The 22704-nt window shown below is 47.9% G+C and overlaps 1 protein-coding gene across 2 annotated transcripts in view; it reads left to right on the top strand.

Annotated features, from left to right (window-relative positions):
- The window catches only part of LOC147465184 (uncharacterized), a 67353-nt gene extending 44940 nt beyond the window's left edge, over positions 1–22413 (top strand). For both annotated transcript variants that reach the window (XM_086511263.1, XM_086511254.1), the window contains exons 4-6: positions 21528–21625; positions 21700–21828; positions 21927–22413. In XM_086511263.1, the coding sequence (XP_086367389.1) occupies positions 21528–21625; positions 21700–21828; positions 21927–22034 (335 nt within the window). In that variant the 3' untranslated portion in view covers positions 22035–22413. The remainder of the gene's footprint in view (positions 1–21527; positions 21626–21699; positions 21829–21926) is intronic.
- Positions 22414–22704: the final 291 nt, after the last annotated feature.

Genomic DNA, 22704 nt, shown 5'->3' with positions numbered 1-22704 from the left:
CTACTGGCTCGAGAGGCGTGAGCCACTCAGCTGGAACTGACTCTGAGATGTCCTGACACATACTCTGCACCCCTCTCATGCCCTGTAGGTAAACCCTGCACCTCCTCTGACAAACCTGTGAACTCTAGCCAGTCACCTAGAGAGCGCGCTGGACCTGCTGCCATGGGACCCCAAGAAACATGAGGCCGACTCCCAACCAAGTGGCCTCTCTGAGTGCTAACCATGGGGTTCTAGACGAGGGGTTGCCGTAGGCGCTCCTCCGTGCACGTCGGCTGTCTCTGCTCTAGGCCACGCCGTAAGAGCTCCCAAGATCGAAGCAAACTCACAGCGAAGCGGTCCTCCAGTCTCCTGCTCAAACCAACTCGGCGCAACTCTGTAAAGATCCATCTGGTCGAAGGTTGTCAAGGGTCTCCTGATTGAGGCACCCTGGCACGAAGCCTCTGCAGCAAGAACTCCTTCCAGGGCTCCTCGCCTGGAAGAAGTCCTCTGACGACGAACTTCCCAAGAAGGGCTCTGATCTGCTGTGCTGGATCAATGATCCCAAGCCCTCCCTGAGAACAAGGAAGTGTGATGACCGACCAAGCCACCTTGGCTCGGTCAATCTGAGTGTCACGACCTGACCAAAGGATGTTCCTGATCAGCCTCTCAACCTGACTGATACAAGAACTCGAGAAGATCTAGCAAGAAGTGATGTACCACATAGTCGCCAACAACACCTGGTTGGCAACTACTGCTCTACCAGCCAGTGAAAGTCGTGAAAGTCGTGCTGAGCTCCAATGTAACAGCTTTCTCATGATGGACATGAGAAGAGGAGCAATCTGCAGCTCAGGGGACAAGTCCAAACCAACCTGACAACCCAAGTACCGAACTGCAGTCCCTGGGGGAATCCACCTGAAACCCTCTCCTGGCATCCAATCTGGCACAGGAGCACTGCCAACCGAGAAAGCCATTGTCTTTCTCCAGTTGATCAGTGCACCCGATGCACAACAGAAGGTCTCCAAAGCCTGCTCACATCTGTGTAGATTGGCCTCCTGGCCCTCTAAGTACAAGGCTGAGTCGTCGGCAAACTCAGCGTCCAGAAGCTCATCCCCCCGTATAGGGAGTGCTAAGCCCCTCAGACCAACCTGCTGTGACACCAAAAATCTGCTCATCGCCTCCGCATAGAAGAGAAAGAGAAAGGGGGCAAGAGGACAACCCTGTCTGACCAATCGTGTGAGCATGAAGCGCTCACCTCTACCTCCTGCCAAAAGCACCTGACTGTGAGCTTGTCTGTACAAAGCTGACACCCCTCTGATCCAAGCATCTGAGAAGCCCATCCTGCGTAGGGTGCCCTCTAGAAAGTCCCAGTCAACTCTGTCGTATGCCTTCTCAAAATCGAGAAGAAGAATCACAAGGTCCTCCCCACGGAGCCGTGCCAGGGCAGAAGCCTCCCAGAAAGTGAAGATGTTGTGAAGGATACTGCGTTCCTTGACAAAACCTGTCTGAGTCTCATGTATAAGGCTCTCCAAAAGTGGCTGAATCCTCAAACTCAGAGCCTTGGCAAGAATTTTGTAGGCTGAGTTGAGGATGGTGATGGGGCGCCACTGTCGAATCTCATCCAAGGAGCCACCCTCCTTTGGAATGAGGTAAATCAGGCCCTCACTCATGCTATCCGGCATCACTCCTGTGTGCAGAATGTACTGAAAGGCACTACAAAGATTTGGGCCAAGCAGGTCCGAGTACTCCAAGAAGAAGCTGGGAGTCAGCCAATCCTCACCTGGACAGCTACCACGAGGGAGGGCCCTAAGAGCTGTGTGCAGCTCCTCAAGCTGAAGAGGCATCTCTAGCCTCTGGCGCATCTCCTCAGTCACAAGACAAGGCATCTGTGCCCAAACCTGCTCCCTGCATGCATCCTGCCGCTCTGACTGGGGCTCAGCCGACAGTAACTCACGGTAAAAGTCAGTAGCAACTGCACGCATATCCTCGGGCTCACAAACAACTGACCCATCGGGACTCCTCAACTGATTGACCTTGGCATGCGAGTGCCGAGGTCCCACTGTCTCAAAGAAAGCACCTGTCACTCTATCACCCACCTGAGTCCACTGAGATGCCTGTCGGTGAAAGGCAAACTCATGACGCCTCTCCTCTGTGCAAGCAAGCTGCTATCGAGCATGCTGTAACTGCTCCTCCAACCATGGACTGTCTGAATGCTGCTCCTGCATCCTCTGTAGTGAAGCAATGCCTTGTCTGAGACACTGCTCCTCCTCTCTTGCTGCAGCTCGTCGAGCCAGAGACTCCTGGAGAAAAAAGTGGCTAAGCTGAGCTAGGCCTAAGGCCTCTCTGTCTGCAGGTAGAGCCTGGTTGTCCATGCCCTCTGTCCAGAGAGCCTCTACCCTCTCTCTGAGTGCTGAGTCCAACAAGACCCGCTCTGGGATGCGAAGCATCGTGCTCCCATCCTTTGCCTGTCTGCCACTGTGAGAATCACTGGTGCATGGTCCGAGAAGGATGTCCCTGCCAGGATGCCCACTGATCCCCCCAAGTCACTGAAGTGGTCACTAGTGTAGAAGCGATCTATCCGCGATAGATTCACTCCTCCCATTCTGCGGTCCGATCTAGAGAAGGCAAGACTCTCTGGAGGCCTCACAAAGCCAGAATGCTGCCTTGTATCCGAGACCCTCAAAGTCATACACAACCTCTCCCAAGCTGCTAACTCGACTCCATGCACAGCAGCATGGCTGCCTCCGATCCCGTCAGAAGGGTCCTCCAACATGTTGAAGTCCCCTCCTACACACCAATGGTCAGCCTGTGGCAAAGACTCAACAATCTGTGACCAAAACTCTGCACGAGCACTCGCCACATTGGGCGCATAGATGTTCAGGAAGCCCACAAGGCCACCCTGAACCTGCATAGTAATCCACTGAGCCCTGCCTGGCACAATAATCCCTCTGCCCACAATGGCCTGCTGCAATGAGTCTGCAATAGTCATACATACCCCACCTTGGATGCCTCCAGGTCCAAAAGCAGCTGACCAAAAGGTATCATATCGTCCACGCAAAATCTGACCACATCGCCGAATGTGGCTCTCAGACAGATGGTGCTCCTGAAGCATAAGGAGATCAATCTCTCCCCCCACAAGGCAACGCTGAAGCTCTTGACGCAATCGGCCCCGCTGTCGCTGAAACTGGGGCCCACCTAATCCCTGCACGTTCCATAAGACGATCCTCATGGGGAGCGAGAGAGAACAGATGTTGCCGCAGCAGCAAGATGGGCTATCTTCGAGGCTGGCTTGGATGGGGAGTAATCCGCATCTGAGCGTCCTCTAGATAGGCGAGACTGCAGTGAGTGCCTAGCCCAAGCCCAAGTAGAGCGAGCCGTGCGTAAAGCAACCTCCTCTGTCCAGGAGTCCTCATGAATGTATACATAGCAAGGCAAACAGTGCGTATCAGCAAAAAAGTACACCACAATGTGCCTACATCCTGCTGAGTCTGGGGGTGTCACCGCAAACTTGGCCAGTGGCCACAAAGTCTGCAGCAAATCTGTAACTCCAAGTTCTCCCATGTGGTGAGAGAACTCGAGAACCTGTGTATGCAACCATTCCACCACTGAGTCAAGGGACCACTCTGTCTCGGTCCTACCACAGAGGGGGAAGGAGAAACCAACTGCTGAGTCCAAGGCCTCTGTCCCCCTAGCGGCGAGGAACAAAGCATGGACCCTGAAGTAGGCTGCCTTGTGGTCTGCTGCGGAATCGCCGAGAAAGCGAGTGAACCCGTAGTTGAAGAAATCCCAGCGGCGTCGGAGGTCAATGCTCGTCAGACCACGAGGGATAGCTGCAAGGGAAGATGTCTGAATCTGTAGAGGGGGCCGCAAGAAGGGCTGACCCTCTCTCGCTAGGCGACTCGTGGAAAAGGCGCTGCCAAGAGATCTCCTAGCTGCCGGCGAGGGACCAGTCTCCTGAGTCGACTGTGGTACTGGAGCAGGAGGGGGGGGGGGGGGGGGGAGGGGAAGAAAAGTGGGGTGGGGCGACAGAGGTAGAGGGGCGAGGTGGGGAGTGGACGTGAGCAGAGGGCGGGGGGGAGGATGAGGAGGAGGAGGGGAACTCTGAAGGTGGGGCGGCTGGCGAGGGTGAAGCGGAGGTGGAGGCTGGCGTAGGGGGCTCCTCCTGCTCAAGAGGACCAAAGTGGTTCCTAGTGGGAACCCACTGCTGCTGAGTAGGCACCTGAGGGCCACTCTGAGTGCCAGGCTGTCGCTGTGGCCCCTGGCGTCGACGGCCACGGGCCTGCTGCCACCCCTCCTCCACTGGAGCCCCAGGCTCGGAGGGTGGCTCTGAATCTGTGTGCCGTGCCGCTGGCTGAGGCTGCGGCCCAGCCTTGGTAGGCTGAGACTGAGGCTGAGGTGCAGGTCGTGGCCTCCTCTGTGGACAGGCCTTCGCTAGGTGGCCCATCTGTCTACAAATGAAGCACTGGTTCGGGAGACCCGAGTACTCCACACTCTGTCTAAACCAACCCCCACTCACCCGAGGCAGAAGGATGACCTTCGGGAGCGTGTGGGTATCTTTGACAAAAACTCTAACTGAGGGGATGCCAGCCGCCTTGGTAGCTACTGATGCTGGCGTACGAGGTGTCTCCAGGACAGTCTCGATGGCGGAGCCAATCTTGGAGAGAAGTGGTAGGTACTCCCTCTGTAAACCCGGAAAGCAGACTGAGATGGGTATGTCTGCCACCTCTACTAGCACATCCGAAGTCGGGTCAAAACCATGTCGCCACTGTCGAAAGTGTGCGCGCGATGCTCGAATGGCCAGTGCACTCATAGCTATGACCTTGGAGGCGATCTCGGAGGTCTCGAACTCGATCTGGTAGTACCCCCGTTCGAGAATCTGGACATCCAAAATCTTGCCCACCTCTGCGAGAAGGCGGGCCTGGAGAAGGTCTCGCAGCTCTCCTCTGCTAGGTCAGGTGCCGAGAACCTTGCAGATGACCGAAGTCGCCTGCAAACGCTCTACCTCTGCGGCAAGGCTCGCTTGCTCTGTCGGCGAAAGAGCAAGTCGAATGGTGGGCTCAGCGGGTCGGGCGAGGGGGCTTCAGGCGAGTCCCTCTGTGGCGAAGTTGGAGCCTCCATCTGTGTCTATTGCTGTGGCGTAAGAAGAGGACGGCGGGCGGAATCTGCAACTTGGCACGCAAAGCACTGCCCCAAAATGGACTCAATGCTGTAGGTACCGATTTGCAGGATGCAACTGGGAGGAAATAAAAAGCAGGCGCGCCGGGGGGGGGGGGGGGGGGGGGGTAAATGCCGGAGCGCTGGCAGCAAAAGGCGGGAGCGACTGCACCAAGGGAGGGCAGCTGGCGGCAGAGGTGGCAGGGGCGGAAAAGGCGGGCGGGGCTGCAGCAGCAGCAGTAGCGCGAGCTGCTACAGCAGGGTTAGGGCAGCGCGTGGGCGAGCAGAGCAGTGAGGGGGGTAGCGAGGGCTAGCCGGGGGGGGGGGGGGGGGCAGGCGGGCAGCGCTTGGCGGGGGGGGAGGGGGGAGGGCGAAGGTGTAGGGAGGGGATTACAAGTTACAACAGCAGCGAGCAGCTCATCTTTAGAATGGGAGCAAGTTCCTAAGACCTGGCTTCCAGATATTAGATTTTTTGACAAGTGGTTGACTCCTAACCCTTGTTTCCATTTATTTCCCACATTAAATGATCAATTTAATATGAGAAAATCATTTGGTTTGTTATATATTATATTTTATGACAAGTGGTTGACTCTATCGTAGTCGGTCATGAATATGTGACAAGCGCGTATCGCACGAAACTTAACCCGTTGAATTGACGTTAGATATTAGATTTTATGACAAGTGGTTGACTGTATCGTAGTCGGTCATGAATATGTGACAAGCGCGCATTGCACGAAAGTTAACCCGTTGAATCGACGTGCACTTTTGGAAAAGTCGCAGCTAAACCCAAAGCCTCAACATAAAGCTCTAACAACTGAGGAGTATATGTGGAGTCCTCCATTCACTTTGCATGAAGAGCAGAGTAGTTCCTGAACGTGACCAGGTATTTTGAGACCAACTTACCCTTCACTTTCCTTTCCCTGTGAGTTACGACCTACTCAAATATAAAAATCCTTCTACCTTAGGTTGCTTCTTGGCTTCCTGTGCAAAGTGATCCATCTAATAAGAAAGGGAATACACTCCTAACTTAGAATAGGGAAGAGACCGGGACTTGAAAGGCTTTCTTCTCGGTAGATGCATCAACTGCATGCATGGTTGAAACTATGGTGCCATTATCTGATGTATGCTGCCGCACGCAAAGGGTCTAGGAAGCTCATCTGAGTCCTAACATATCATACTTGGCCCCTTGTAGCCTTGGCCAAGAATTTGCACTTTGAATTGTCTCAGTTCCGTAAGGAGCGTAGACCAAATCTCGAACCTCCCCTTTACTCAGACGCATGTCAACTTTCCGACAAATGGAGGCCACTTGGAGCCGGTCGCTTTGGAACTAGCTTGCGACTCAAACATGTGGTGATTTATTGTGTGTACCACAGTTGGTAGGAATTTGCAAGTCTTCTACTTCCAGTCACAGTCTTCAACTTTGTTCTCTTGTCTAAAATGTCCTACGCAAAAGACTCTTTAATAGCTCCTCAAAAAATTAACTTTAAAAAGCAGTAGTGGGATACTGTTAGAGGTCCGATTCTTGTCCGGTGGTGGCTCAAGTATCTTGCAAGAGTGAGGGTTGTTTTGTGTTTGTGCCCGCCCGTATCTGAGGTAGACGTACCTTTTCTTGGCGATGCACTCCACGGTGTTGCCCACGCTGTCAAGAAGTGGTAGTACGGCTAAGAAAGCCCCGGGCCTCTGACTGTGAGAGTTCGCAGCAAAATCAAGCAAGTCGTAGAAGATTTGAAGCAAAAGACACTTAAAATGAACAAAACTCCGGCTATGAAAGCTTCACTCTAAAAAAGAACCAAGATTAACTCAAAACTCTTGTGTGTGTGATGATTTGGTGTAACCTTGCTCCCAATTGCACAGGTATAGTGCATGTTTGCTCTATCAAAAACCCTTTCTTCCTTCTTCAATCCTTCGTTGAGGCCATTTCATGGAACCTTCAACACTTCCATAGACAAGCTCACGCACCTTTTCGAGGAGAGAAGACCCTAATTGGATCCCCCACACTCTCGAATACAGGGTAGGAGTAGCACGGGACTACACTAGCACACCATAGAAGAAGCCTGTGTATCCCTTCATAGAGAGGCTTAATGAACTGATATTCTTCTTCAAAAGAGCTCCTCCAACTCTAATAGTCATGGCACCGTGAGTTATGTGGCATTTCAGCCATTTTTGGGTAATTTTTTACCATTTTATGACCATTTTTTGCGCAAATATTTTGCCTGTAAAAAGCCAAAACAAGCTGGGAAAAATCTTTGAAATTGTGGAAAAGTCTCCTTGGCGACATGTTGGACCTCATTTTTCCACTTGGCAAGCACTTTAGATGCATCGTTTATAGCCGCGCATAAGACATGCCATTTTTAGCCAAGATCGCCCGCAATGAACTTTCTAGGCAAAACGAGTGTGCCATCTCTATGCACTTGACATACATACATTTCTAAACCAAATTGGGCATGTTTTTATGTGATAAAACATGCCATAGTGTTACCCGAAGGGCCTCGCAGCCCTGGTATCTACACGGTGGCAACCGTTTTCACACATGTAACACTATGTACACTGTAGCATTTAGTCCCATATAACAAAAGGCAAGATTTGAGGTGAACAATTTGATTTCACATTATAAACGTGCCACAACACGATAACGCGATAGGCTGGCATGAGGTAGGATCCCTATTCCTAGGGTTTCCCTAGTCAAAGTTTCTAGTGTTTTGCACTTGTGCTACTAAATGTGTTTTTGCAAGTCACTTTCAGTGAGTTTACACATTTATTAACATTTATTGGCCTTTTTCAGGATTGTGGGGTTTTCTGACTAGGTAGGGCGCTTTTCTAGTTTCCCTGTACCTTGTACTTTATGGCATTTTGTGATCACTATGAAGATCTTTCAATGCTTTGGGCACACACTCTCTCTCTAGCGTTTTCTCACTCTAGCATTCTCTCTCTCTCTCTCTCTCTCTCTCTCTCTCTCTCTCTCTCTCTCTCTCTCTATGTGGCGTTTTTATTGATTGATCTCTCATCCTCTCTCCAGGGCTCCCTCTCCCATTGCTTGGACGCCCTACATGGGGGGGGGGGGGGGGGGTGCATGTCATTGTTGTATCCATTTGGTGGGCGGTACGCGCTAGGAGCTTGTATACGAGGAGATCTATCACAAGAGATATGAGATCTATTGGCTGCTCGGTCTCGAGAGGAGGTTTGCTCACGGTTGCGGACAGGATTATCACCTGATTTACCCTTTCCCATTGCACCTTCAACAGGCTCCTCCAAGGCATTGGAGCGGCGTAGATACTCTTTTCTGAGGAAATGGGTGAGATCTTCAATCCTTTTCAGTTTGGATCATGGCCACATCACATGGCACTACGCACCTCCTCATTGGCTCGATGTATCAATAGTACACATCATGTCAGCCCCATTTTGTATATCCTTTGGGTGATAGATTTGACGTGGGAACTGAAGAAAAGAATGAAGAATCGAGCAAATTTTCGGTGGGAAATTTTGCTAGAGCGGATCACAAACGTCAACTGCAGGTTGACACGTGTGTGAAAAGATTGATCAAGTATTCCAGAGACCCGAGATTTGCAAAACACCTGAAGAACTACTCGATTGATGAGATTCATGCGAGATGGTGAGAGGCCATTGATTCTCCTCTCTGGTCGGGAAGAAAGCTGAAAGGACATATGAGTGCAGAAAAGTGGAAATTGTACTTGCAGTAAGAGCTAGACAGAGCTGTTTATAAGAAGATGAACCAAATAAAGGAAGTCTTGAAGCACTCTCAGAAGAAGAGAAAATCGATGGATTTCCTCGGTTATTTGGGCCGGAAGTTGACTTTCGAAGTGGCAAGTAGATCCAAGAAGTGGTCGGGGGATATGCGTTCAAGAGGTGAGCCGGGAAGGCACAGAGCCTCTGGCTATGAGAGATGCTAGAGAGAGAAAATAGCAAACACAGATAGCTCTAACAACCACCATGATGGTAAATAAACCTTAAGTAAAGCTTAATTAGTAGCCAAAGCGGGTCGTTAACGGCATTGTAACTTGAATTAAATGAGGATTAAGGAGTTTAACCTCCTTACAAAAAGTCTAAGCGAACTTATCAACAAGATTAACAGAGCATAAGCTGAGAGAGCATTCGATGAACGATGATGGAGAGAGTGATGGAAACCTCTACAACCTCGAGCTCTCTGTGTAGAACTCTCTCCTCCTTCACCCCAAAAACAACACACCAACAACACCCAAAAATGACAAAAAGGTTTCCCTTATAGGGCGAGTTTTGCTATTCTTGGCCCTTCCTATTTATATCGATCACTTGTCCACTTTATTGCATGACCTCTGCTTTATCCGGACCTTCAGACTTTAGCCTTGCATGGGAGAGAGCCCCTAGTAGCGGCGGCATCTGTCACAAGATGGGCACCATGTGCCAATAGAAAAGAACAGACTGAACAAATTTTTAGCACTTCAATAACAACTAAACTGAGAGAGAGAGAGAGAGGCGACACGCAACACGGAGTGGTGGAATTCCACCCCAGAGAGTATTGGCCCCAAACCTTAGCACCCCTTTTGGTATTTCTTTATATTGCATCAACACAATACAAGCCGGTACTCCAAACTCTGCACCTTCTCCAGGTAGCATGCCAGAGAATGAGCCCATTGCACATATTTAAAGGCCCTTCGCCTATGAAAAGCAGTTCACATGAAAAGCCTTCAAACTCAAAAGCTTCTTGTTCAAAAGTAATGCCAAAAAGCTGCGAGCGTAAATCATGGAATTCCATACAATTGCCACGTCAGCAGTAAGTGCAAAACACAGAGACCTCTACAATCTGCCATTGTCATGAGACACATCCAACCCTATGTGTCCGTGGACAAGCTACAACATGATCAGGGTTAAGTCAGTCCAGTCAGTCTAGATTTAGAAGCGATCTGGCACTTTTGTGAGTCTATTCGTAGACCGTGCATGCCCAGTCACTTAGTGTAGATGCATATCCTCTGGGTGCACACAACATGATCATAAGCATTCCCATTAGAATCCTTCAGGGGAATTTTCCGGTGCATTTAGCCTATTTTACCTATTTTTGTCATTTTTCACTTATTATTTTTAAGTGACTTTTGTTGGAAAGTAGGTAGGGCAAATTGAGTAAGTTTGTATATAAGCAAACCTAAACTAGCACTATTTGGCAGAAGAGGCAACAGGAGCCAAGCTCAGCAGGCAACTTCTCAAGCAAGACCTTGGCGGTTCTCCCCTCCAAGCAAGACTCAGCCATAGCGTTTTTCCTCATCGCCAGCCGCTTTTCCCCTTGGCATTTTTCATCAGACACAAGACCGCATTTCCCCCTTGCCCTAGCATTTTGCATCAGCAAACCATCGCCGGCAAGGACCTTCTCAGCCCTAGCGTTCCCACATCCAGCATCATTGCCAGGAGTCTCCCTCAGCTAGCGTTTTTGCAACAGTTTCAGCATCGCCGGCAAAGCTGCAACACATCAGCGTTTTCAGCCATTGCCATCGCCACAGGAACCCCCATGCCTAGCGTTTTTGGTCATAGCACTAAGCAGATTCAATCCCAAGAAACCTCAGTTTTCAGCCTAAGACTTGCAGATTTTCAGCAACAAAGATCATCAGAAAACAGCCCCAAAATCAGCGTTTTGGGACTTGCCGCAGATTTCAGCCCATAGCGTTTTTGGAATTTGGATAGCAGATAAAAGATTGCAGATTTCAGCCCTTAGGTCGGTCTCGCCATCACCGTCGTCGACATCGACATAGCCTAGACTTGCATCAATCATATGCATTCCCATTGTATCAGTTTGTGCAATCATAAGTAGACCACTCTCGCCGACGAGAGTGGGGCCTTCGGAGGAGGGTTTTACTTCTCTGGTGTCGTATCTCTCTTCTCTCTCTATCTCTCAGTCTCATACACTTGCACGCACAATGTCCATTCACTTTGTTTGTGATCATAGCATTCTCTCATTAAGAACGGAAGGCTCTACCTTCCATAAGAACAAAAGAAACCTTGAGCACAGTTCAAAGCACTCATCTTGAGCAAAGCGCAAACATTCATTCCGTTGCACCTAACAGCCACGTCATCAGCCAATGAAAAATCTATAGTATCCGTACAACTGCCACGTCGTCAGCTCATGCGCAAGCCTTTGTGTGTAGGTCGTGCTTTATTTTAATCCTTTATGTCACTTGGGGCCCCATCGGACGGGGTCCCCATAAGTTGGTAGGACTTCTTCTTCTGTTACTTAGGCCCCTCGACCGCATCTGCAAGTTGGCTCCATTCTTCAAGGCATTGACACGTCAGCAGTTTGTGACATCTCTTCTTCTTGAAAGAGAGGAGATGTCAGCATATCTGCAAAACAACTCAAGTTAGCTCAAAAAAAATTCCGAGGGACAATCAGTTTGCTCTTTTTATTAAGGAATTAGCTTCTCCTTTCGGCTCTTTTGATCAAGGAGTTGGCTTCTCTTTTTGTCCAGATCGGAACTCTTGATATTTCGGTGTAGTAAAATTAGCCATCACACCCAGACCGTACTGATCTTCCACGGGTGTCTTGATGCACTAAAATTACATACCCAGGCAATCTCATCCAATTAGGAATACTCAGTGGTTGACACATCACAATGCAACACAAATGCTCACATATGCATGTTACAAGACATAGAAACATAAAGCCGTCGATGAACACTCCTCCCACATAACCTAACAAGGTCCGGGCCGGGAGATATAGAGACCTTTTACAACCAAACGTCCCCCAGACCGCAGCTTGCGTTGTTTGGAGGTGTTGAGAGTAACCATTGCTCAGACTTCTTAATACTCCTCCCGTATAACCATCCAGGTCCAGGCCGGGAGTCACAACAAAAATACTCCCCCCGTAAATAAGCACAAGGGTCCGGGCCATGAGTAAGAAAAAAAAAAAACACTTTTCAATCATTCAATACTCCCCCCATAGATAACCACAAGGGTTCGGGCCATGAGCATTCTCAAACATAATTTCTCACTACTCCACCCAGGAGTAAAATCACCACTCATTGAAACTGTAACAGACTTGGACACTCCAAGTCAAGAATCAACCGCGACAGCACCAAATAACCACTTCAAAACAATTCACAGATCACAATAGATTTGCACTGGCCCGACGGAGTTCCGTGCCTAGAGATATTGGCCCCAAAGACTGGCGCCCCTTTCGGTATTTCTTTTTGTATTAATCAATCATCAAAGTACAAGAGAGCGGTTAGGGTTTCACTCTCAGACTCTGCGTCCAGATGCTCTCAGAAGTGAGACCCTCACCACTTATTTAAAGGTTACAAGGGATGCCCAAAAGCAGAGCCCCAAAAGCTTTTAAAATCAAAAGCAATCATTCAAAAAAAAAAAAAAGATTTTCGGAAATTAGGGTTTCAGGGTTTGCAAGAATTTTAGGGTTTCTAGCTAAAATTAGGATTTCTGTTGTCCGCCACGTCATCACTTTGTGACATACCCCCCTCTTGAAAGCATTGTAATCGACCGCGATTACGCGTGCAAAACCGACAAAAGCCATAAACCGTCTTAGCAGACACTGACGGTTAGTACCTACGTACTAGGAACACACATCTAGCACATGTACAAAATTGACAGTCACATCACATGACATCACAAGACATCACCAGACATCACAGGACATCACATGACATTCAACATTCATTCGGATCTTAGACCATGATTTATCGGCAATGTAGCTAGCAATCACATCTAGGTCCAATCGGGACCTCATCGATGTCCGATTGACTAACCCCTATTGCAACCATGTCTATTCGAGATCAATCAGACCAAAATGTTGCAGTCGTTTCGTCTATCAATTCTTGCAGTCACAAGAAGTCAAGAACAAATCAGTATCATAATCAAGAAGTCCATTTCATAAAGTCATCCAGCAGAATACTGTCAGCTCTCAGTATCCCTGAAGCTCAAAGAGACATCAGTGACTTTAGTATCAAAATCAAGGCATCTGTTGACAAAGGAGTGGAGTAACTCCCCTCTTGTGCATCCCACTGCACCAGGTCTCTGGCCAAGCTGAATTCTGGGTTCCGTTTGGAGTAGACTATGCTAAACCAAAGCATCGAGGTAAAGTTTCACAATCTGAGGAGTATCTGCTAGGTCCTCCTCCTCCATCCACTTCGCATCAAATGCAGGAAAGTTCTTGAATTTAACCAAGAACCGCCTTCGGACTTTACCTTTCTTCGTATCATTATGTGCCAAAATCTGTTCAGGAACAAGGATCTCCTCGTTTTCTTCCACTGCGGGTTGCTCATCAGGCTCTCCATCATCAGGCACATCACCCTTAACAGGGTTCAAGAGACTCACATGCAATGCATTATGAATCCTCCAAGTATCTGGCAGGTTCAATCGGAAGGAGACATCATTTATCTTTTCAGTAATCTGGAAAGGTCCGTAGTATCACATACTACGCTTTGGAAAAAGCCTCTCCTTTCCCTTTTTCTTTCTTAGGCGTGCCTTCTCAAAAGTAAGAGCACCCAATCATCCTCCTTCAGTTTCAAGTCGCGACGATGGCGATCCGCTGCCTTTTTCTGTCGTTCTTGAGACTCCTGCAAAGTCTCGCGAACCTTGGCAAAAGCCCTATCCAAATCTCGCGAATATTCATCCGCTTCCAATATCTAATCTTTCGTGCTCAGGAAGGATGGAACCTTTGCAGCACTTTCAACAATCTCACATGGCGTCTTCCCCGTCGAAGAGTGTATCGTGTTATTGTAGGCAAATTCCACCAAAGGTAAGTTCTTTTCCCATTGAGTCTTCTGATCCGAGATACAAGACTTCAATAAATCTAAAATCACTGAATTGGCAATCTCAAATTGCCCGTCAGTCTGCAAGTGGAACGATGACGAGAACTACAACCGCGTGCCAATGTTCTCCCAAGTTGCCTTCCAAAACAAACTCATCGTCTCAGACGTGCCATGTAATCGGAAAATCATCGTGATCATTCTGTTTTCTTGGGAGATCAAAAATGAAATCCATTGCAATACTTTCCCAGGGGTGGTTGGGTATGGGTAAAGGTTGTAACAATCCCTGTGTCTTATGCCTGTCAAACTTGACCTTCTGGCATACCAAGCAACTGCGCACAAACTCTTCCACATCCTTCTTGAGTCACGGCCAAAAGAAGTATCTCTCTACCCCTTTCATGGTGGTAGCAATGCCGCGGTGACCCATAAAAGGTGGATAGTGGCATTCAGTCATAACCTTATCCCTCAACGGCTGTGTAACGCACAACATAGTCTTTCTCATCAAGTAGCATTCTCGAAGTGAGTATCATTGTCCATCATCCTGTCCATCATCCGGTTAAACGTCGCATGAGCATTAGTTAAGCCAAAAGGCTTACCAAAAACTCAAATAACCCAAAAGTCGTCCGAAAAGCTGTCTTGTAGACGTCTCCCGGCACTATCTTGATCTGATGATATCCACTCTTCAAGTCAATCCTGCTAAAGCACGAGGATCCCTGTAACCTGTCGAGTATATCATCGATCCTAGGAATCGGAAATCTGTTCTTGATGGTGATTTCGTTGAGAGTGCTATAATCGATGCACATTCTCCAAGATCCGTCTTTCTTCAAAACCAACAACATTGGAGAGCAATACGGTGAAGTACTAGGCTGGACAAGACCCTTTTCCAAGAGGTCTTTCACTGGGTTCATAATCTTTTCATTTTGTACTCGGCTCACACGGTAAGGTGGCCGATTCGGTGGCGTGCTTCCAGGTATCAGATCAATGGTTTGATCTTCAGGCCCTCTGAAAAGCAATCGGCATGAGTGTGGAGAAAAATCTTGGCATTCTTTTGATCAGGTCAAAACATATTCAACCTTTATCCAGCGTTCAGTTCTCTCCCAAAGAATGAGTAAGAAACTGAAGTTCATCAACTACAATCTCTAAGCCCTTCATTTATCAAAGTCGCTTTCTCGGCCCGGTAGTCAACCACGGCGTAGTTCTTGTGGTACCAAGGGATCCTGAGTAGAACGTCACTCGCGTGCCCTGAACACCTCTGTCATTGCAAACAAAGTTTGCCAATGCTCGGTGTAATGGCAACATCCCATCCGGGTGCTAGTCGAACTACCTCTGCCTGTGGCGTCAGTCTATCGGGCGTAATTTCAAATCGAGCCGCCAATTCCAAGTGAAAATAAGTTGGCCTTGGCTCCTTGAAAAGAGCTTCCTGATCCTTCACTTTGCCCCAAAAGCGGCAAAGTTTGTACTTTCATTCATTAGATTCGGTGTAGGTCCCACGCCATGTGGTACCAGTTCTGCTTTTCTATCTGCCTTTTCTGCCACATTCCTCAGCTGCTCTCGAACTCTCAGGCCTGTCGTCGTCTTTATCATTCTGTTCTTTCTGTGCCTTATTAGGGCACTTCGCGGAGATATGTCCCTGTTCCCCGCATCCAAAGCACTTGCCCTCTCTGATGAAGCGAGCTCTCTCCTCAGGAGTAAGCTTGGGTCGTGCATCATTTTTCTCTTGGTTGCTCTTTTTTTCTTTCTACTTCCATTCCCAGAAGTCTGTTCGGCTCGTTGTGTCATAGCCTCATTTGTGGGGTAGGTCAGACTGCCAGAGTGAATGGCAAAGCCCCGCGTCGCATGACTCATCAACTCCTGAATAGAAGCTGTCTTCTGTTCCAAGCAGTGATCTCGGATCTCTGTAGGTAGACCCAAGGTAAACCGCTCAATCTGTTCTCTGAACGAGATCTTCTTGAATGAAGAGACGGGTAGAAAAGAGCTCCAGAATCTTTCAATCAATAAGCATTGATTGTGTCTTTCTTGGTCATCCGAAGATGGTTCCAAGCAGCTCGTATATCTCGCTCAAACTCTTGAGTCAACCAAGAAGAAATAAAAAGCCTCTTAAATTTCAGCCATTTAACTGGCGCAGTGTTGTTTAAAAGAAGCGTGGACCACCAAGTACGAGCATTCCCCTTGAAGTAAGAGGCAGCTCTCCGAATCTTGGAGTGCTCTGAATAGCGTCGTCCCGCGAAAGCGATGTCAAACTGCTGTATAAAAGACAAAGCCTTCGAAGCATCTGAGTATCAAACTTGATCGAGTGGCCACCTTCCTTAAACTCTCGGACTTTCTTGCTTTTATCTTCGAGAAAGTCATACTGGTTGGCTTTGTAAAAGTTCTTCTTGTTCGCATAAAACTTTCCGTCATCGGAATCTGAGCTGACTGTAGACGAGTCCTCAGTAGAACTGTCAGTCTCTGGGCGAGATGTAGCCTTCTTTGCCTTTTTCTTGCCCTTTTCGAAGCTTTGTGTCTTGCTTCACTTTTTGCTTTTTCTGTCTTCTTCGCTCTAATCCGAGAAGCTAGAAGAACTGTCAGAAGAAGAAGAAGAACTGGGTACTCCTTCAAATCGAACACGCTTCTTCCATTTCTTTGCCTTGTCAAATGTCAACCGACGACCCAAATATCCCGGGAAGTCAATGCCTTTCTTCTGCTTTTTGCCGTGCTTTTTGCCTTTCTTTTGCACGTCAAAAAGCTGAGCAATCCGTGCATCAACCACGGTCTCTAGTTCCTTCTCCGTATATTTCTTGGAGGCAGAAGGTTTCTTGAGAGCGGGTTTCGGGAGTGGTGTTGTGGTTCTTTGCCACTCCATCTGTACCTTCCAAAGAGGCATATATTTTGCCATCTTCGGGTCCTTGGAAAATTGAGCATCATCTTTGTTGCATCGCCAATCAATTGACGACGCTCCATCTCTCTTTGCTCCGCCTGAGTAGGCCGAGGCGGGCCATACTCTCTGTCTGAATCTTCGTTGTGATCCCAGCCCGCATCTCCAGATGCAGAGGGAGTCAACTGATCATTGCCTGAAGCCATAGGTGCCGCGGGAAAAAAAATTCGAGGATCGGATTTCTCGTAGAAGAGAAATCGGCCGTGCTCTGATACCACTGTAACAGACTTGGACACTCCAAGTCAAGAATCAACCGCGACAGCACCAAATAACCACTTCAAAACAATTCACAGATCACAATAGATTTGCACTGGCCCAGCGGAGTTCCGTGCCTAGAGATATTGGCTCCAAAGACTGGCGCCCCTTTCGGTATTTCTTTTTGTATTAATCAATCATCGAAATACAAGAGAGCGGTTAGGGTTTCACTCTCAGACTCTGCGTCCAGATGCTCTCAGAAGTGAGACCCTCACCACTTATTTAAAGGTTACAAGGGATGCCCAAAAGCAAAGCCCCAAAAGCTTTTAAAATCAAAAGCAATAGTCCTCTCTCTCTCTTTAGAAAGCAAAATTCGCGTCGCTCATCATTTCAAAAAAAAAAAAAAGCCTCCGCAATTTTCGGAAAGTAGAAGTTCTGGCAGAAATTAGGGTTTCTGTTGTCCGCCACGTCATCACTTTGTGACAGAAACCAGTATTAAAACCAAAGTCAAACAATTCAAATCGGTACCAAGACAGGTTCAAAACAGATACCATCCATTTTAAACAAATTCCAAACAGGATCACGAAACAAGTTCTCAAACAGGTTTCAAACTTAAAAAGCAATCTCGACATTAGTTGAGCTGAAAAAGTCGACTGACTTTCCATCCTGGAACCTGCACCAAAAATTAGGGTTAGGTTCCTTCCATGACGTCGTAGCCGAGCACAGCATGGTCCATCAACTCTTGGACAGACAGTGTTTTTTTGGCGGCGATGGTAGTCCCAAGAGATAGCGATCACACCGAACCTCCAAGGTCATCTGCTCGTAAAGAGACATCTACTGAGAGATGTCGAGAAATTTCAAGATATAATCTGCTAGGGTTTCCATGGCAAGCATTTCTGGATATCCCACTCTGCCAGAAGTTGCACTGTGAAGGAAGATGTCAGAAACCATATAAATTCGGGCCAAATTTTTCTTGAAAGCTTGCCAAGTCCTTGGAAATGTGCGGCTTGGTAGCTATAGAATCAACATTTGCATGGCACTGCTTCTGAGAAAAACAGTGACTTGAAACAAATCTGGATCCTTTTCTTGCAAGTGATCTTTATGGCTTATGCCGTGTAAGACATAAGCGGTGAAGACGGGAGCGCGCCCAATACGCGATGTAGTAAGGGTGGAGTGGCTAATAAGCCCGGGGTCGAAGTACGAAGCTAAAATTTCCAATGAACTTTTGAAAGTGCAATCTTACTCTGTCTACTCCTTGGTAGGAGCGGTATGCTTTCAGAAAAGCACACACCTGATCTCTGATACCACTGTCACAAGACAGGCACCATGTGCCAATAGAAAAGAACAGACTGAACAGACTTTAAGCACTTCAATAACAATTGAACTGAAAGAGAGAGACGGCATGCGACACGGAGTGGCGGAATTCCACCCCAAAGAGTATTGGCCCCAAACCTTGGCGCCCCTTTCGATATTTCTTTAGATTGCATCAACACAGTACAAGCCGGTACTCCAGACTTTGCACCTTCGCTAGGAAGCATGCTAGAGAATGAGCCCTAACCTCATATTTAAAGGCCCTTGGCCTGAAAAGCAGTTACAGTGAAAAGCCTCCAAAACTCAAAAGCTCCTGGTCCAAAAAGCAATGCCAAAAGCTGCCAACATAATTTACGAAAATCCGTACAGTTATGCCACGTCATCAGCCAGCGCAAAACGCGGAAATCCGTACAGCTTGCCACGTCATCATGTCAGTGCAATTTTCGAAAATCTGCCACGTCATCAGTTTGTGTGTGTGTGTGTGTGCAGGTCCTGCTTTATTTTAATCCTTTGTCACTTGGGGCCCCATCGCACGGGGTCCCCATAAGTTGGTAGGACTTCTTCTTTTGTTGCTTGTTCTTCTTAGGGTTTAGGCCCCTCGGCCGACATCTGCAAGTTGGCTCCCTTCTTCAGGGCTTTGACACGTCAGCAGTTTGTGACAGAATTCCACACCAGAAAGTATTGGCCCCAAACCTTGGCGCCCCTTTCGGTATTTCTTTATATTGCATCAACACAGTATATGCCGGTACTTCAGACTCTGCACCTTCTCCAGGAGCATGCTAGAGAATGAGCCCATCGCACATATTTAAAGGCCCTTGGCCTATGAAAAACAATTTACATGAAAAGCCTTCAAACTCAAAAGCTTTTGGTCCAAAAGCAAGGCCAAAAAGCTGCCAGCGTAAATCATGGAAATCCGTACAACTGCCACGTCAGCAGTCAACGCAAAACGCGGAGATCTGTACAGTCTGTTCGTGTGTATGTCCTGCCTTATTTTAATCCTTTATGTCACTTGGGGCCCATCGGACGGGGTCCCCATAAGTTGGTAGGACTTCTTCTTCTGTTACTTGTTCTTCTTAGGGTTTAGGCCCCTCAGCCGGCATCTGCAAGCTGGCTCCATTCTTCAGGGCTTTGACATGTCAGCAGTTTGTGACAGCATCACTACCCCCCCCCCCAAACAAGGGTACCATGTCCTCAACAGAAAGGGAAGGCCTGGAGGGGCCCCCATGTGAGCGCGCCCCATTGGGCAGATTGCGTCATCACCACCAACGAGCCACCACCGTCCGACCAACAGAGTGCCACCGAACCACCACGTGCGTCAGAGCGCCACCACGCAGAGCCAGCCGACGGACGCCATGTCCAAGAGCTCCACGAGCTCTCACCCTCTCTTGAATACCAAGTACCCCCCATTTCCCAGCTACCGCAACGCATGTGGGTTATTGAGTCTGGCACGTGGCACTACACCATGGACCTCCACCCTTAGAGTTTAAAAGAATCTCTTGAAAATGTTTTTGAAAAATCTCTTGAATCATCAACACCCATCAGCATAGCATGTCTTCGGCAACAATCAGTGGCTCTTGCAACTCCTCAGACACATCATATGAGACTTGTGGACTAACCTATGCTTTGTCAAATACAGATTTATATGGCTCCGTAACCTCGAGCTCTCCCTGTAGAACTCTCTCCTCCTTCACCCCAAAAACAACACACCAATAGCACCCAAAAATGACAAAAAAATTTCCCTTATAGGGCGAATTTTACTATTCTTGGCCCTTATTTATATCGATCACTTGTCCATTTTATTGCATGATCCTTGCTTTATCGGGACCTTCCGACCTTAGCCTTGCGTGGGAGAGACCCCCCAGTAGCAGCGGCATCACTGCTACCCCCCCCCCCCCCCCCCAAACAAGGATTCCATGTCCTCAACAAAAAGGGAGGGCCTCGAGGTCCCCCTGTGTGAGCGCGCCCCATCGGGCAAACTGCATCAACATCATCAACGAGCCACCACCGTCCGCTTGACAAAGCGCCGTCAAACCACCACGTGCGCCAGAGCGCCACTGCGCGCAGAGCTAGCCAACGAACGCCATGTCCAGGAGCTCCACGAGCTCTCACCCTCTCTTGGATACCCTTAGAGTGGCTCCCTTCCATATAAGTACTCCCCATTTTCCAGCTGCCGCAACGCATGTGGGTTATCGAGTCTGCCACGTGGCACTACACCATGGACCTCCACCATAATTGTTTTAAAAAATATATTGAAAATGTTTTTGAAAAATCCAAATGCTCCCCATCTCTGAGGAGCTCCCATTTATTGCTCCATGCCCCATTTGCCAATGTGTAAAGCCCAAGGGGAAGATCATCATACTGGCTTGACTCCACGCGTGTGGAGCATTTTGAGTACTACATTTTTAGTCCATAAACTTTCACTTCTGACAACTTCAAACATATCCACTTTTAGCATCAAGAACATAGGTTTTGGCCCTTCAAAGCTGCATCTGGCATACATTCAACATTGAACTTGTTATTATCGAGCCCTGGTCATTGCTCAATAAACATATAGACTTCAAATAAGCTTAATCTGCATGCTTTTGTTCGTTTTTCCTATCGTGGAAGTAGAGCGGCCTGACAACATGCTTGTTTCGAGGATGATCCAGATTTTTCTCTGTCTTCAGAGAGTTCGGACAGTTAGTCGTCCTCTAGTTCCAGAGAGGATGAGTAAAGGCAGAAGAAGCGGAGAAGAATCAAGGAAAGTAAGAAAAGCAGATTTCTGAAAAAGTCTAGAAGGCATGGGAGGCTATGTAGCATTCAGAGGAGGAGAGCTCGTCCTCTGCTGACAACGAGCAGATGAGCAAGAAGCCCAAGGAATTCAAGGAAGGGGATCAGGCCGTTAGGTTTGAGACGTTTTTAGGCTACTAGGACACCCGTCGAGCCCTTGAGTTTATACAGCAGTTTGACATTGCCTTCTCTAGAGGTTGGTTCACGGAACACTCCAAGGTGTAAAGGGCGGCATCTTACTTGAATGGAAATGCACAGACATGGTGGTCTACTCTGTATGCTTGAACTACCGCATGCCTGCTACTAAGTTCGGCTATTGATTAACATCAATGTTTTGTTCGACCATGGAATATTCCTGTCAGGATGCTCCTGAAATTTGACGCATCAGGAACCCGTTTTTAGAACTAAAGTGAGGACTCGAAAATTATTCTGCTGATTCACAACTCATAAAAAATATTTACCTTTTGCAGCCTGTGGCCGGGGAGCAGCTTGCAGACTTCTGTATTCAGTTGCATTGTTGAATAGTTCACCTGAAGAGGAATCTTCTTCCTTGCCTTTAGAGGAACATGTAGGTAACAGCAGATAATGCGGATGATGGTTGTGTTATCTAAGTCCCTGGGAATCAGTCGATTGTTTATGCAGGTACCAAAGATTGATCTAAATCTTCCTCGAAGAAGACTTCAAGTCACTTTCACTTGTGATGCATGTGGTGAGAGGAGTCAACGGCTCATAAATCCTCATGCCTACGCTCGTGGAACAGTCTTTGTACAGGTTTGGCAATGAATGCATTATGTTTTGATTCAAATTATGCCAAAAGATGACATAAAATTTACTCTCGTCATGCTAAATGAACAACGTTGCTTTGTCAGTGTGCAGGGTGTGAAGTGTACCATAAGTTAGTAGACAACTTGGATTTGATTGAGGAATACGACTTCAGACTTGAAAGCAACCCAGAAATGGGTGGGCTGGAATCTTGAATGCTTTGGAGGAGGCCATCTTCAACAAACGGGGCCATGATGTGCCCTGTAGTGGTTTTAGCCTCCTGCTCAAAGGCATCTGATTCGATGAATTGGGCAGCCTGGTGGAGAGGGAGGGAGGTCAGGTTTGGAAGACAAGTTGTATTTCCGTTCTTGTAAAGGTGCCATGTATATGTTGGTGCGATGCCTTTCGCACTCTAATACTGCTGTGGCTTTGATGCAACTGAAGTTGAGTGGAATTGCGCAACTACCTCTTTAATATCATCTGTAGAGAAAATGGACATGGTTTTGGAACTTAGTGGCGGTTTTTGCAGCCACAATTTCCTTTACATCAGCCCCAAAATCATCTTTTACATCAGCATACCAGCTCTTTAATTAACTCTCTCTCTCTCTCTCTCTCTCTCTCTCTCTCTCCACTTTTAACGCTTGTGCCATCAAAGGTCAACTCCACTTGTGTCATAGGAGTAGTATCTTTCTTATGGAAAACAAAAATGTACCTTTTCATGATGAAAGGAGAGAGGAAGGTCATAGCACAAATAGAGCTTGATCATATTCTCACCAACCTGGCAAGGGATTTTAATTGAATTGAAAAGAATGAAGTGACACTTGCTCTCATCGGTTTCGGTCTTGTCGATAATCTAGTTCAGGAATTGGATCTTGCAAGGACAGC

The sequence above is a fragment of the Adiantum capillus-veneris genome, chromosome 1, assembly GCF_014529385.1.
Source record: "Adiantum capillus-veneris isolate H3 chromosome 1, ASM1452938v2, whole genome shotgun sequence".
NCBI lineage: Eukaryota > Viridiplantae > Streptophyta > Polypodiopsida > Polypodiales > Pteridaceae > Adiantum > Adiantum capillus-veneris.
This window is presented reverse-complemented; position numbering and strand designations above follow the sequence as displayed.